The sequence below is a fragment of the Pristiophorus japonicus genome, unplaced genomic scaffold (genome assembly GCF_044704955.1).
Source record: "Pristiophorus japonicus isolate sPriJap1 unplaced genomic scaffold, sPriJap1.hap1 HAP1_SCAFFOLD_410, whole genome shotgun sequence".
NCBI lineage: Eukaryota > Metazoa > Chordata > Chondrichthyes > Pristiophoridae > Pristiophorus > Pristiophorus japonicus.
The window spans coordinates 145,360-157,923 of NW_027253981.1; the positions used below are offsets into that span (position 1 = coordinate 145,360).

The 12,564-nt window shown below is 45.3% G+C and overlaps 1 protein-coding gene across 1 annotated transcript; it reads right to left on the reverse strand.

Moving 5' to 3' along the window:
• Positions 1-1,357: 1,357 nt before the first annotated feature.
• Positions 1,358-5,077, reverse strand: LOC139250682 (uncharacterized). Its single transcript, XM_070873059.1, has 2 exons — positions 3,942-5,077; positions 1,358-1,517 (listed from the first exon to the last, which is right to left on the reverse strand). Exons 1-2 carry the CDS (start codon positions 5,075-5,077, stop codon positions 1,358-1,360), a joined length of 1,296 nt encoding a protein of 431 aa, XP_070729160.1.
• Between the last annotated feature and the right edge of the window lie 7,487 nt (positions 5,078-12,564).

Genomic DNA, 12,564 nt, shown 5'->3' on the forward strand with positions numbered 1-12,564 from the left:
GATGAGCAAGCGTGCTGCGACATACCACGTGGAGGATGAGAGCCAGACTAGCGCTTATCCGCATTCGCAATCCGAGATGCCAGAGGAGGAAGTGTATGGACTGTACTCTTTCATAACCAAGAGTAAATCAATTTTGATTAACATGAAGTTTAACGGGATACCGGTATCGATGGAACTGGACACAGGGGCGAGTCAATCGATCATGAACGAGAGGGCATTTAATAAGCTGTGAGATACTAAGACTGTGAGGCCCAGGCTGAGCCAAGCTGCGCATGTACACCAAAGAATTGATAAAGGTGATTGGCAGTGCACAAGTTAATGTGTCATATAACGGTTTGGTTCCCGAGTTACCGCTGTGGATTGTTCCAGGCAATGGTCCAACGCTGCTCGGCAGGAGCTGGTTGGAGAAAAGCAGATGCGACTGGAACGACATAAAGGCGTTGTCATCGGAGGAAGATACATGTGCCCAAGTATTGAGCAAGTTCCCCTCGCTGTTCGAACTGGGTATCGGCAACTTCACGGGAGCCAAAGTGCAGATCCATGTGGACTCAGATGCATAACCCATCCATCATAAAGCTCGGGCAGTGCCGTATATAATCCTAGCCAATTCACACCTCATACCTTCAAAGGTAGAGCAGGAGCGGCGAGGTCGGGGCGAAGGAGCGGCGAGAGATTGTGGAGGGACGTAACTGGGGCCTGGGAGAGGCGTGAGTTTGGGGCCAGACGAGGCGAGGACCCAGGGGCAGCACGGGCCAGCCCACACTGTGATATGTGTGCACACTAGGCCCCGTGCAGCAGAGCTGGTCTCCAGTCACCCTGGTTAATCCTTGCCACTGGACCAAGACCTTGCTCTGTCAAGCCCGTGTGGTGGCTGGTGTGCAACGGTCACCACACGTTAAAACAATTCACGCACAGGCATCTTCCACCCTTCAATATGCAGTTCGGGATCTGGAATATTAGGTTCTTCATTGAAACACGTGTGAACTCATCCCTTTTTGGCGTGGACGCAAGTCATCCTTGATACAAGGGACCGTCCAAGAAGAAGGGTAATAGGTTCAAGGGAGCAGGAAGTGGGTCTCAAGGACAAGATGAGCTGGGAGAGGTCAAGAGGGGAGATCGGAGAAAAACTGGAGGTAGATACAAGTTTAGGGCCAGGGCAGGGGGATCTTTATAAGAAGTTTTGTCCGATGCGCTCGGGGAAGGAAGGAAAGTGGCAGAGGCAGCAGGTCGGATAGTCTCGACCATTGAGACAAAGAAGTCCATGAGCTCCTCGCACTTGTTGTTGGAGGTGAGTGTGGTGGAGACGGGGGAGCGGGGTTTAAGGAGACGGTTAGCAGTAGAGAATAGTAGCTGGGAGTTATCTTTGCAGTCCAGAGTGATCCTGGAATACGTCATGAATGGAGTAATGGGCGGCAAACTGGGCGATGTTTGAGATGCCTGCTGTGGCTCCCTGGAAAGATCCATTGGCCTTCACTGCCAGTGTCAGAGCCGTCCTCACCTTGAGGCTCAAGGTCTGGCTGGAACAGATGGGGCACAGCTCCGTCACCACGACTTTTATAAATCACAGCCTTCGGACACACTGCTCCTCAGAGAAGTAGATGTGGGAAGAGTGTTGGCGAAACACCCTGGCTGTGGACTGCCCTCTATTGGCACCTCTGTGTAATCGGCTGCCTCTGCCCACATCCTCATGGACCTCCTGATGGTGGTCCTCCTGTTGCTGTCCCTCTGCATCCTCCTGGTCTGTGCCTCTTCCTGCACCTGACCATCTGCCTCTGTCTGTTCCTCTCTCTGTTCCTTGGAGCGTGGTCCTCTCCATAAGAACATAAGAAATAGGAGCAGGAGTAGGCCATTCGGCCCCTCGAGCCTGCTCCGCCATTTAATATGATCATGGCTGATCTGATCATGGACTCAGGTCCACTTTCCTGCCTGCTCCTCATAACCCTTTATTCCCTTATCGTTTAAGAAACTGTCTATTTCTGTCTTAAATTTATTCAATGTCCCAGCTTCCACAGCTCTCTGAGGCAGTGAATTCCATAGATTTACAACCCTCTGAGAGAAGAAATTTCTCCTCATCGCAGTTTTAAACGGGCGGCCCCTTATTCTAAGATTATGTCCCATAGTTCTAGTCCCACCCATCAGTGGAAACATCCTCTCTACATCCACCTTGTCAAGCCCCCTCATAATCTTATATATTTCGATAAGATCACCTTTCATTCTTCTGAATTCCAATGAGTATAGGCCCAACCTACTTAACCTTTCCTCATAAGTCAACCCCTTCATCTCCAGAATCAACCTAGTGAACCTTCTCTGAACTGCCTCCAAAGCAAGTATATCCTTTCTTACATATGGAAACCAAAACTGTACGCAGTATTCCAGGTGTGACCTCACCAATACCCTGTATAACTGTAACAAGACTTCCCTGCTTTTATACTCCATCCCTTTTGCAATAAAGGCCAAGATTTCATTGGCCTGTCTGATCACTTGCTGTACCTGCATACTAAACTTTTGGTTTCATGCACAAGTACCCCCAGGTCCCGCTGTACTGCAGCACTTTGCAATTTTTCACCATTTAAATAATAACTTGCTTTTCGATTTTTCTGCCAAAGTGCATAACCTCACACTTTCCAACATTAAACTCCATCTGCCAAATTTTTGCCCACTCACTTCGCCTGTCTATGTCCTTTTGTAGGTTTTTTGTATCCTCCTCACACATTGTTTTTCCTCCCATCTTTGTATCATCAACAAACTTGGCTACGTTACACTCGGTCCCTTCTTCCAAGTTGTTAATATAGATTGTAAATAGTTGGGGTCCCAGCACTGATCCCTGCGGCACCCCACTGGTTATTGATTGCCAACCCGAGAATGAACCATTTATCCTGACTCTCTGTTTTCTGTTAGTTAGCCAATCCTCTATCCATGCTAATATATTACTCCCAACCCCATGAACTTTTATCTTGTGCAGTAACCTTTTATGTGGCACCTTGTCAAATGCCTTTTGGAAGTTCAAATAACCACATCCACTGGTTCCCCTTTATCCATTACATCCTCAAAGAACTCCAGCAAATTTGTCAAACATGCCTTCCCTTTCATAAATCCATGCTGACTCTGCCTGACCGAATTATGCTTTTCCAAATGTCCTGCTACTGCTTCTTTAATAATGGACTCCAACATTTTCCCAACCACAGATATTAGGCTAACTGGTCTATAGTTTCCTGCTTTTTGTCTGCCTCCTTTTCCAATCTGCTGGGACCTCCCCAGAATCCACGGAATTTTGGTAAATTACAACCAATGCATCCACTATCCCTTCCGCTACTTTTCTTAAGATGCAAGCCATCAGGTCCAGGGGATTTATCCACCTTTAGTCCCATTATCTTACTGAGTACTACCTCTTTAGTGATTGTGTTAAGTTCCTCCCCCGCTATAGCCCCTTGACGATCCACTGTTGGGATATTGTTTGTGTCCTCTACCGTAAAGACCGATACAAAATATTTGTTCAGAGTTTCTGCCATCTCCGTGTTCCCCATTACTAATTCCAGGTCTCGTCCTCTAAGGGACCAACATTTACTTTAGCCACTCTTTTCCTTTTTATATACCGATAGAAACTCTTGATATCTGTTTTTATATTTCATGCTAGTTTACTTTCACAGTCTATTTTCCCTTTCTTAATCATTTTTTAGTCATTCTTTGCTGACTTTTAAAAGCTTCCCAGTCATCTGTCCTCCCACCAGTTTTGACCACTTTGTATGCCCTTGTGTTTAATTGGTGCACGAGCCTCTCCATGGGTCTCTCACAGTGCACGGGTTTCATGGGTCCCTCCATGGGCCTCTCCATAGGCCTCTCCATGGGCCTCTCCCAGTGCAGGGACCTCTCCATGGGCCTCTCCCAGTGCATGGGCCTCTCCATGGGCCTCTCCGTGCATGGGCCTCTCCCAGTGCATGGACCTCTCCATGGGCCTCTCCATGGGCCTCTCCCAGTGCAGGGACCTCTCCATGGGCCTCTCCCAGTGCATGAGTATGGGCCTCTCCATGGGCCTCTCCCAATGTACGGGCTTCATGGGTCTCTCCATGGGCCTCTCCCAGTGCAGGGACCTCTCCATGGGCCTCTCCATTTGCCTCTCACAGTGAATGGGCCTTTCCATAGGCCTCTTTAAGGGCCTCTCCCAGTGCATGGGCATGGGCCTCTCCATGGGACTCTCCATGGACCTCTCCCAGTGCAGGGACCTCTCCATGGGCCTCTCCCAGTGCAGGGACCTCTCGATGGGCCTCTCCCAGTGCATGGGTATGGGCCTCTCCATGGGCCTCTCCCAGTGCATGGGCTTCATGGGTCTCTCCATGGGCCTCTCCCAGTGCAGGGACCTCTCCATGGGCCCCTCACAGTGCAGGGACCTCTCCATGGGCCTCTCCATGGGCCCCTCACAGTGCATGGGCATGGGCCTCTCCATGGGCCTCTCCATGGGACTTTCCCAGTGCAGGGACCTCTCCATGGGCCTCTCCATGGAGCTCTCCCAGTGCAGGGACCTCTCCATGGGCTTCTCCCAGTGTGGGGACCTCTCCATGGGCCTATCCCAGTGCAGGGAGCTCTCCATGGGCCTCTCCATGGGCCCCTCACAGTGCATGGGCATGGGCCTCTCCATGGGACTCTCCCAGTGCAGGGACCTCTCCATGGGCCTCTCCATGAGGCTCTCCCAGTGCAGGGACCTCTCCATGGGCTTCTCCCAGTGTGGGGACCTCTCCGTGGGCATCTCCCAGTGCAGGGACCTCTCCATGGGCCTCTCCATGGGGCTCGACCAGTGCATGGGCATGGGCCTCTCCATGGGCCTCTCCCAGTGCAGGGACCTCTCCATGGGCCTCTCCATGGACCTCTCCCAGTGCAGGGACCTCTCCATGGGCCTCTCCATGGGGCTTGCCCAGTGCATGGGCATGGGCCTCTCCATGGGCCTCTCCCAGTGCAGGGACCTCTCCATGGGCCTCTCCATGGGCCTCTCCCAGTGCATGGGTCTTTCCATGAGCTTCTCCATGGGACTCTCCCAGTGCAGGGGCCTCTCCATGGGCCTCTCCCAGTGCAGGGACCTCGCCATGGGTCTCTCCATGGGCCTCTCCCAGTGCAGGTGCCTCTCCCAGGGGCAGCCTCTCTCTCTTCCTCTCCCGATGCCTCTGCCTGGCTGTATGATGGCGCCGTTGTCTTCTGCACACCATACTCAGATGGCGAAGTTACAGGAGGCGACCCCCTGTCAACACTGAGCCCATGCTTGGTGGAAAATGTTGAGCGCTGCAAATGGAGCAAACTAAAGCAGGGGGAGCAATGGATGCCAAAGGAAAGGGAAACCCAGCAATCAGTGATAGCTGAGGCACAACGAAGATACAACATAACTGCAAACTGGGTGAAATTTGGCTAACCAAAAAGTATCTCGAACAGCTTGCCTTTAAATCTGGCTGGGACAGCAGCCTGTCGAGTTGGAACCGACAGCAACAGCCGTCATTGGCATTGGCAAGTGTTAGTTGGTGGGGCGCGAGGCAATTTATCATTCCGGGACGGTCACGAAGCGATGTGGACATTGATCATCGCCGAGCGCAGAGGAGCGGAGCGAGCGATGCCGGAGCGGGGCATAAAGAAGTGGCCGATTTCATGCGGGTCCATGCAGCCGCCGCGATAACACACTAATTCATTACCGTGCCGATAGCACCGGGAGACAGCGTTAACTGTCGCTGCGCAAATGTTACAATCCTGGGGACTCCCTAAAAATATAAAACACCTGGGGACCTTGTAAATATTAAACTCCTGGAGAGACCCTGTAAATATTAAACTCCTGGGGAGACCCTGTAAATATTAAACTCCTGGGGAGACCACGTAAATATTAAACTCCTGGGGAGACCACGTAAATATTAAACTCCTGGGGAGACCACGTAAATATTAAACTCCTGGGGAGACCCTGTAAATATTAAACTCCTGGGGAGACCCTCTAAATATTAAACTCCTGGAGAGACCCTGTAAATATTAAACTCCTGGGGTGACAATGTAAATATTAAACTCCTGGGGAGACCACGTAAATATTAAACTCCTGGGGAGACCACGTAAATATTAAACTCCTGGGGAGACCCTCTAAATATTAAACTCCTGGGGAGACTCTGTAAATATTAAACTCATGGGGAGGCCCTGTAAATATTAAAATCCTGGAGAGACCCTGTAAATATTAAACTCCTGGGGTGACAATGTAAATATTAAACTCCTGGGGAGACCCTGTAAATATTAAACTCCTGGGGAGACCACGTAAATATTAAACTCCTGGGGAGACCCTCTAAATATTAAACTCCTGGGGAGACTCTGTAAATATTAAACTCATGGGGAGGCCCTGTAAATATTAAAATCCTGGGGAGACCCTGTAAATATTAAACTCCTGGTGACCCTGTAAATATTAAACTCCTGGGGAGACTCTGTAAATATTAAACTCATGGGGAGGCCCTGTAAATATTAAAATCCTGGGGAGACCCTGTAAATATTAAACTCCTGGTGACCCTGTAAATATTAAACTCCTGGGTAGACCCTGTAAATATTAAACTCCTGGGGAGACTCTGTAAATATTAAACGCCTGGGGAGACCCAGTAAATATTAAACTCCGGGGGAGACCATGTAAATATTAAACTCCTGGGGAGACTCTGTAAATATTAAACTCCTGGGGACCCTGTAAATATTAAACTCCTGGGGAGACCCTGTAAATATTAAACTCCTGGGGAAACTGTAAATATTAAACTCCTGGGGACCCCGTAAATATTAAACACCTGGGGAGCCTGTAAATATTAAACTCCTGGCGATGCTGTAAATATTAAACTCCTGGGTAGTTCCTGTAAATATTAAAATCCTGGGGAGACCATGTAAATATTAAACTCCTGGGGAGAACCTGTAAATATTAAACTCCTGGGGAGACTCTGTAAATATTAAACGCCTGGGGAGACCCTGTTAATATTAAACTCCGGGGGAGACCCTGTAAATATTAAACTCCTGGGGACTCTGTAAATATTAAACTCCTGGAGAGACCCAGTAAATATTAAACTCCTGGGGACCCTGTAAATATTAAACTCCTGGTGACCCTGTAAATATTAAACTCCTGGGGACTCTGTAAATATTAAACTCCTGGAGAGACCCTGTAAATATTAAACTCCTGGAGAGACCCTGTAAATATTAAACTCCTGGAGAGACCCTGTAAATATTAAACTCCTGGGGACTCTGTAAATATTAAACTCCTGGAGAGACCCTGTAAATATTAAACTCCTGGGGACTCTGTAAATATTAAACTCCTGGAGAGACCCTGTAAATATTAAACTCCTGGGGACTCTGTAAATATTAAACTCCTGGAGAGACCCTGTAAATATTAAACTCCTGTGGACCCTGTAAATATTAAACTCCTGGGGACCCTGTAAATATTAAACTCCTGGTGACCCTGTAAATATTAAACTCCTGGGGACCCTGTAAATATTAAACTCCTGGGGATCCTGTAATTATTAAACTCATGGACACCCTTTAAATATTAAACGCCTGGGGAGACCCAGTAAATATTAAACTCCGGGGGAGACCATGTAAATATTAAACTCCTGGGGAGACTCTGTAAATATTAAACTCCTGGGGACCCTGTAAATATTAAACTCCTGGGGAGACCCTGTAAATATTAAACTCCTGGGGAAACTGTAAATATTAAACTCCTGGGGACCCCGTAAATATTAAACACCTGGGGAGCCTGTAAATATTAAACTCCTGGCGATGCTGTAAATATTAAACTCCTGGGTAGTTCCTGTAAATATTAAAATCCTGGGGAGACCATGTAAATATTAAACTCCTGGGGAGAACCTGTAAATATTAAACTCCTGGGGAGACTCTGTAAATATTAAACGCCTGGGGAGACCCTGTAAATATTAAACTCCGGGGGAGACCCTGTAAATATTAAACTCCTGGGGACTCTGTAAATATTAAACTCCTGGAGAGACCCTGTAAATATTAAACTCCTGGGGACTCTGTAAATATTAAACTCCTGGAGAGACCCTGTAAATATTAAACTCCTGGGGACCCTGTAAATATTAAACTCCTGGGGACCCTGTAAATATTAAACTCCTGGGGACCCTGTAAATATTAAACTCCTGGTGACCCTGTAAATATTAAACTCCTGGGGACCCTGTAAATATTAAACTCCTGGGGATCCTGTAATTATTAAACTCATGGACACCCTTTAAATATTAAACGCCTGGGGAGACCCAGTAAATATTAAACTCCGGGGGAGACCATGTAAATATTAAACTCCTGGGGAGACTCTGTAAATATTAAACTCCTGGGGACCCTGTAAATATTAAACTCCTGGGGAGACCCTGTAAATATTAAACTCCTGGGGAAACTGTAAATATTAAACTCCTGGGGACCCCGTAAATATTAAACACCTGGGGAGCCTGTAAATATTAAACTCCTGGCGATGCTGTAAATATTAAACTCCTGGGTAGTTCCTGTAAATATTAAAATCCTGGGGAGACCATGTAAATATTAAACTCCTGGGGAGAACCTGTAAATATTAAACTCCTGGGGAGACTCTGTAAATATTAAACGCCTGGGGAGACCCTGTAAATATTAAACTCCGGGGGAGACCCTGTAAATATTAAACTCCTGGGGAGACACGGTAAATATTAAACTCCTGGAGAGACCCTGTAAATATTAAACTCCTGGGGACTCTGTAAATATTAAACTCCTGGAGAGACCCTGTAAATATTAAACTCCTGGGGACTCTGTAAATATTAAACTCCTGGAGAGACCCTGTAAATATTAAACTCCTGGGGACTCTGTAAATATTAAACTCCTGGGGACCCTGTAAATATTAAACTCCTGGTGACCCTGTAAATATTAAACTCCTGGGGACTCTGTAAAAATTAAACTCCTGGAGAGACTCTGTAAATATTAAACTCCTGGAGACACTGTAAATATGAAACTCTTGGGGAGACCCAGAAATATTAACTACTGGGGAGAACCTGTAAATATTAAACTGCAATGGAACTTGACACTAAATATTAAACTCCGAGGGAGACCCTGTAAATATTAAGCTGCTGGAGACTCGGTAAATATTAAACTCCTGGGGCGACACTGTAAATATTAAACTCCTGGGTACCCTGTAAATATTAAACTCCTGGGGACCCTGCAAATATTAAACTCCTGGAGACCCTGTAAATATTAAACTCCTGGGCAGACCCTGTAAATATTAAGCACCAAATACTTTGTAAATATTAAACTCCTGGGGTGACCCTGTAAATATTAAACTCCTGGGAGACCCTGTAAATATTAAACTCCTGGGGAAACTGTAAATATTAAACTCCTGGGGACCCCGTAAATATTAAACACCTGGGGAGCCTGTAAATATTAAACTCCTAGCGACGCTGTAAATATCAAACTCCTGGGTAGTTCCTGTAAATATTAAAATCCTGGGGAGACCTTGTAAATATTAACTCCTGGGGACTCTGTAAATATTAATCTCCTTGGGAGACCCTGTAAGTAAACAACTACTGGGTAACCTGTAATTATTAAACTCCTGGGGAGACCCTGTAAATATTAAATTCCTGGAGACCCTGTAAATATTAAACTCCTGGAGACCCTGTAAATATGAAACTCTTGGGGAGACCCAGTAAATATTAACTACTGGGGAGAACCTGTAAATATTAAACTGCAATGGAACTTGACACTGTAAATATTAAATTCCAATGGAGACCATGTAAATATTACGCTCCTGGAGACTCGGTAAATATTAAACTCCTGGGGACCCTGCAAATATTTATCTCCTGGGGACCCTGTAAATATTAAACACCTGCGGAGATCCTGTAAATATTAAACTCCTGGGGACCCTGTAAATATTAAACTCCTGGGGATCCTGTAATTATTAAACAGCTGCGGAGATCCTGTAAATATTAAACTCCTGGGGTTCCTGTAAATATTAAACTCCTGGGGACGCTGTAATTATTAAACAGCTGGGGAGACCCAGTAAATATTAAACTTATGGAGAGACCCTGTAAATATTAAACGCCTGGGTTCCCTGTAAATATTAAATTCCTGGGGTGAGCCTGTAAATTTAAACTCCTGGGGAACTTGTAAATATTAAACTCCTGGGCAGAGCCTTGATATATCAAACACCTGTGGAGCACCTGTAAATATTAAACTCCTGGGGACGCTGTAATTATTAAACACCTGGGGAGACCCTGTAAATATTAAACTCCTAGGGCGATCCTGTAAATATTAAACTCATGGGGACCCTGTAATTATTAAACTTCTGGTGACCCCGTAAATATTAAACTCCTGGGGAGATCCTGTAAATATTAAACTCCTGGTGCGATCCTGTAAATATTAAACTCCTGGGGACCCGGTAAATATTAAACTTCTGGGGACCCTGTGAATATTAAACTCCCGGGGAGACCATGTAAATATTAAACTCCTGGGGAGAACCTGTAAATATTAAGCTCCTGGGAATCCTGTAAATATTAAACTACTGGGGAAAACCTGCAAATATTAAACTGCAATGGAACTTGACACTGTAAATATTAAACTGCTCGGGAGACCCTGTAAATATTAAGCTCCTGCAGACTCGGTAAATATTAAACTCCTGGGGCGACACTGTAAATATTAAACTCCTGGGGACCCTGTAAATATTAAACACCTGCGGAGATCCTGTAAATATTAAACTCCTGGGGACCCTGTAAATATTAAAATCCTGGGGACCCTGTAAATATTAAACACCTGGGGACCCTGTAAATATTAAAATCCTGGGGACCCTGTAAATATTAAACACCTGGGGACCCTGTAAATATTAAACTCCTGGTTCGATCCTGTAACTATTAAACTCCAGGTGAGCCTTTAAATACTAAACTCTTGGGGACCCTGTAAATTTAATACTCATGGGGAATTCCTGTAAATATTAAATTCCTGGGGAGACCTTGTAAATATTAACTCCTGGGGACTCTGTAAATATTAATCTCCTTGGGAGACCCTGTAAATAAACAACTGCTGCGTAATCTGTAATTATTAAACTCCTGTTGACCATGTAAAGATTAAACTCCTGGGGAGATCCTGTAAATATTAAACTTCTGCGGACCTTGACACTGTAAATATTAAGCTCCTGGAGACTCTGTAAATATTAAACTCCAGGAGTGACCCTGTAAATATTAATCTCCTGGGGACCCTTCAAATATTAAACTCCTGGGGACCCTGTAAATATTAAACAGCTGCGGAGATCCTGTAAATATTAAACTCCTGGGGACCCTGTAAATATTAAACTCCTGGGGACGCTGTAATTATTAAACAGCTGGGGAAACGCTGTAAAAATTAAACTCCTGTAGACCCTGTAAATATTAAACTCCTGGGGATGCAGTAATTATTAAACTCCTGGGGAGACCCTGTAAATATAAAACTCCTGAGGAGATCCTGTAAATATTAAACACCTGGGGAGATCCTGTAAATATTAAACTCCTGGGGACCCTGTAAATATTAAACTGCTGGGGAACTTGACACTGTAAATATTAAATTCCTGGGGAGACCCTGTGAATATTAAACTGCTGGGGAACTTGACACTGTAAATATTAAACTCCTGGGGCGATCCTGTAAATATTATACTGCTGGGGACGCGGTAAATATTAAACTTCTGGTGACTCTGTAAATATTAAACTCCTGGGGCGATCCTGTAAATATTATACTGCTGGGGACCCGATAAATATTAAACTTCTGGGGACCCTGTAAATATTAAACTCCTGGGGAGACCCTGTAAATATTAAACTTCTGGGGAGACCCGGTAATATAAAACTCCTGGGGAGACCCTGTAAATATTAAACTGCTGGGGAACTTGACACTGTAAATATTAAATTCCTGGGGAGACCCTGTGAATATTAAGCTCCTGGGGACTCTGTAAATATTAAACTCCTGGGGACGCTGTAATTATTAAAATCCTGGGGTGAGCCTGTAAATATTAAACTCCTGGGGATCTTGTAAATATTAAACTCCTGGGGAGACCCTGGATATATCAAACACCTGTGGAGCACCTGTAAATATTAAACTCCTGTGGACGCTGTAATTATAAAACAGCTGGGGAGACCCTGTAAATATTAAACTCCTGGGGAGACACTGTAAATATTAAACACCTGGGGACCCTGTAAATATTAAAATCCTGGGGACCCTGTAAATATTTAACACCTGGGGACCCTGTAAATATTAAACTCCTGGTTTGATCCTGTAACTATTAAACTCCAGGGGAGCCTTTAAATATTAAACTCTTGGGGACCCTGTAAATTTAATACTCCTGGGGAATTCCTGTAAATATTAAATTCCTGGGGAGACCTTGTAAATATTAACTCCTGGGGACTCTGTAAATATAAATCTCCTTGGGAGACCCTGTAAATAAACAACAGCTGGGTAATCTGTAATTATTAAACTCCTGTTGACCATGTAAAGATTAAACTCCTGGGGAGATCCTGTAAATATTAAACTTCTGCGGACGTTGACACTGTAAATATTAAGCTCCTGGAGACTCTGTAAATATTAAACTCCAGGAGTGACCCTGTA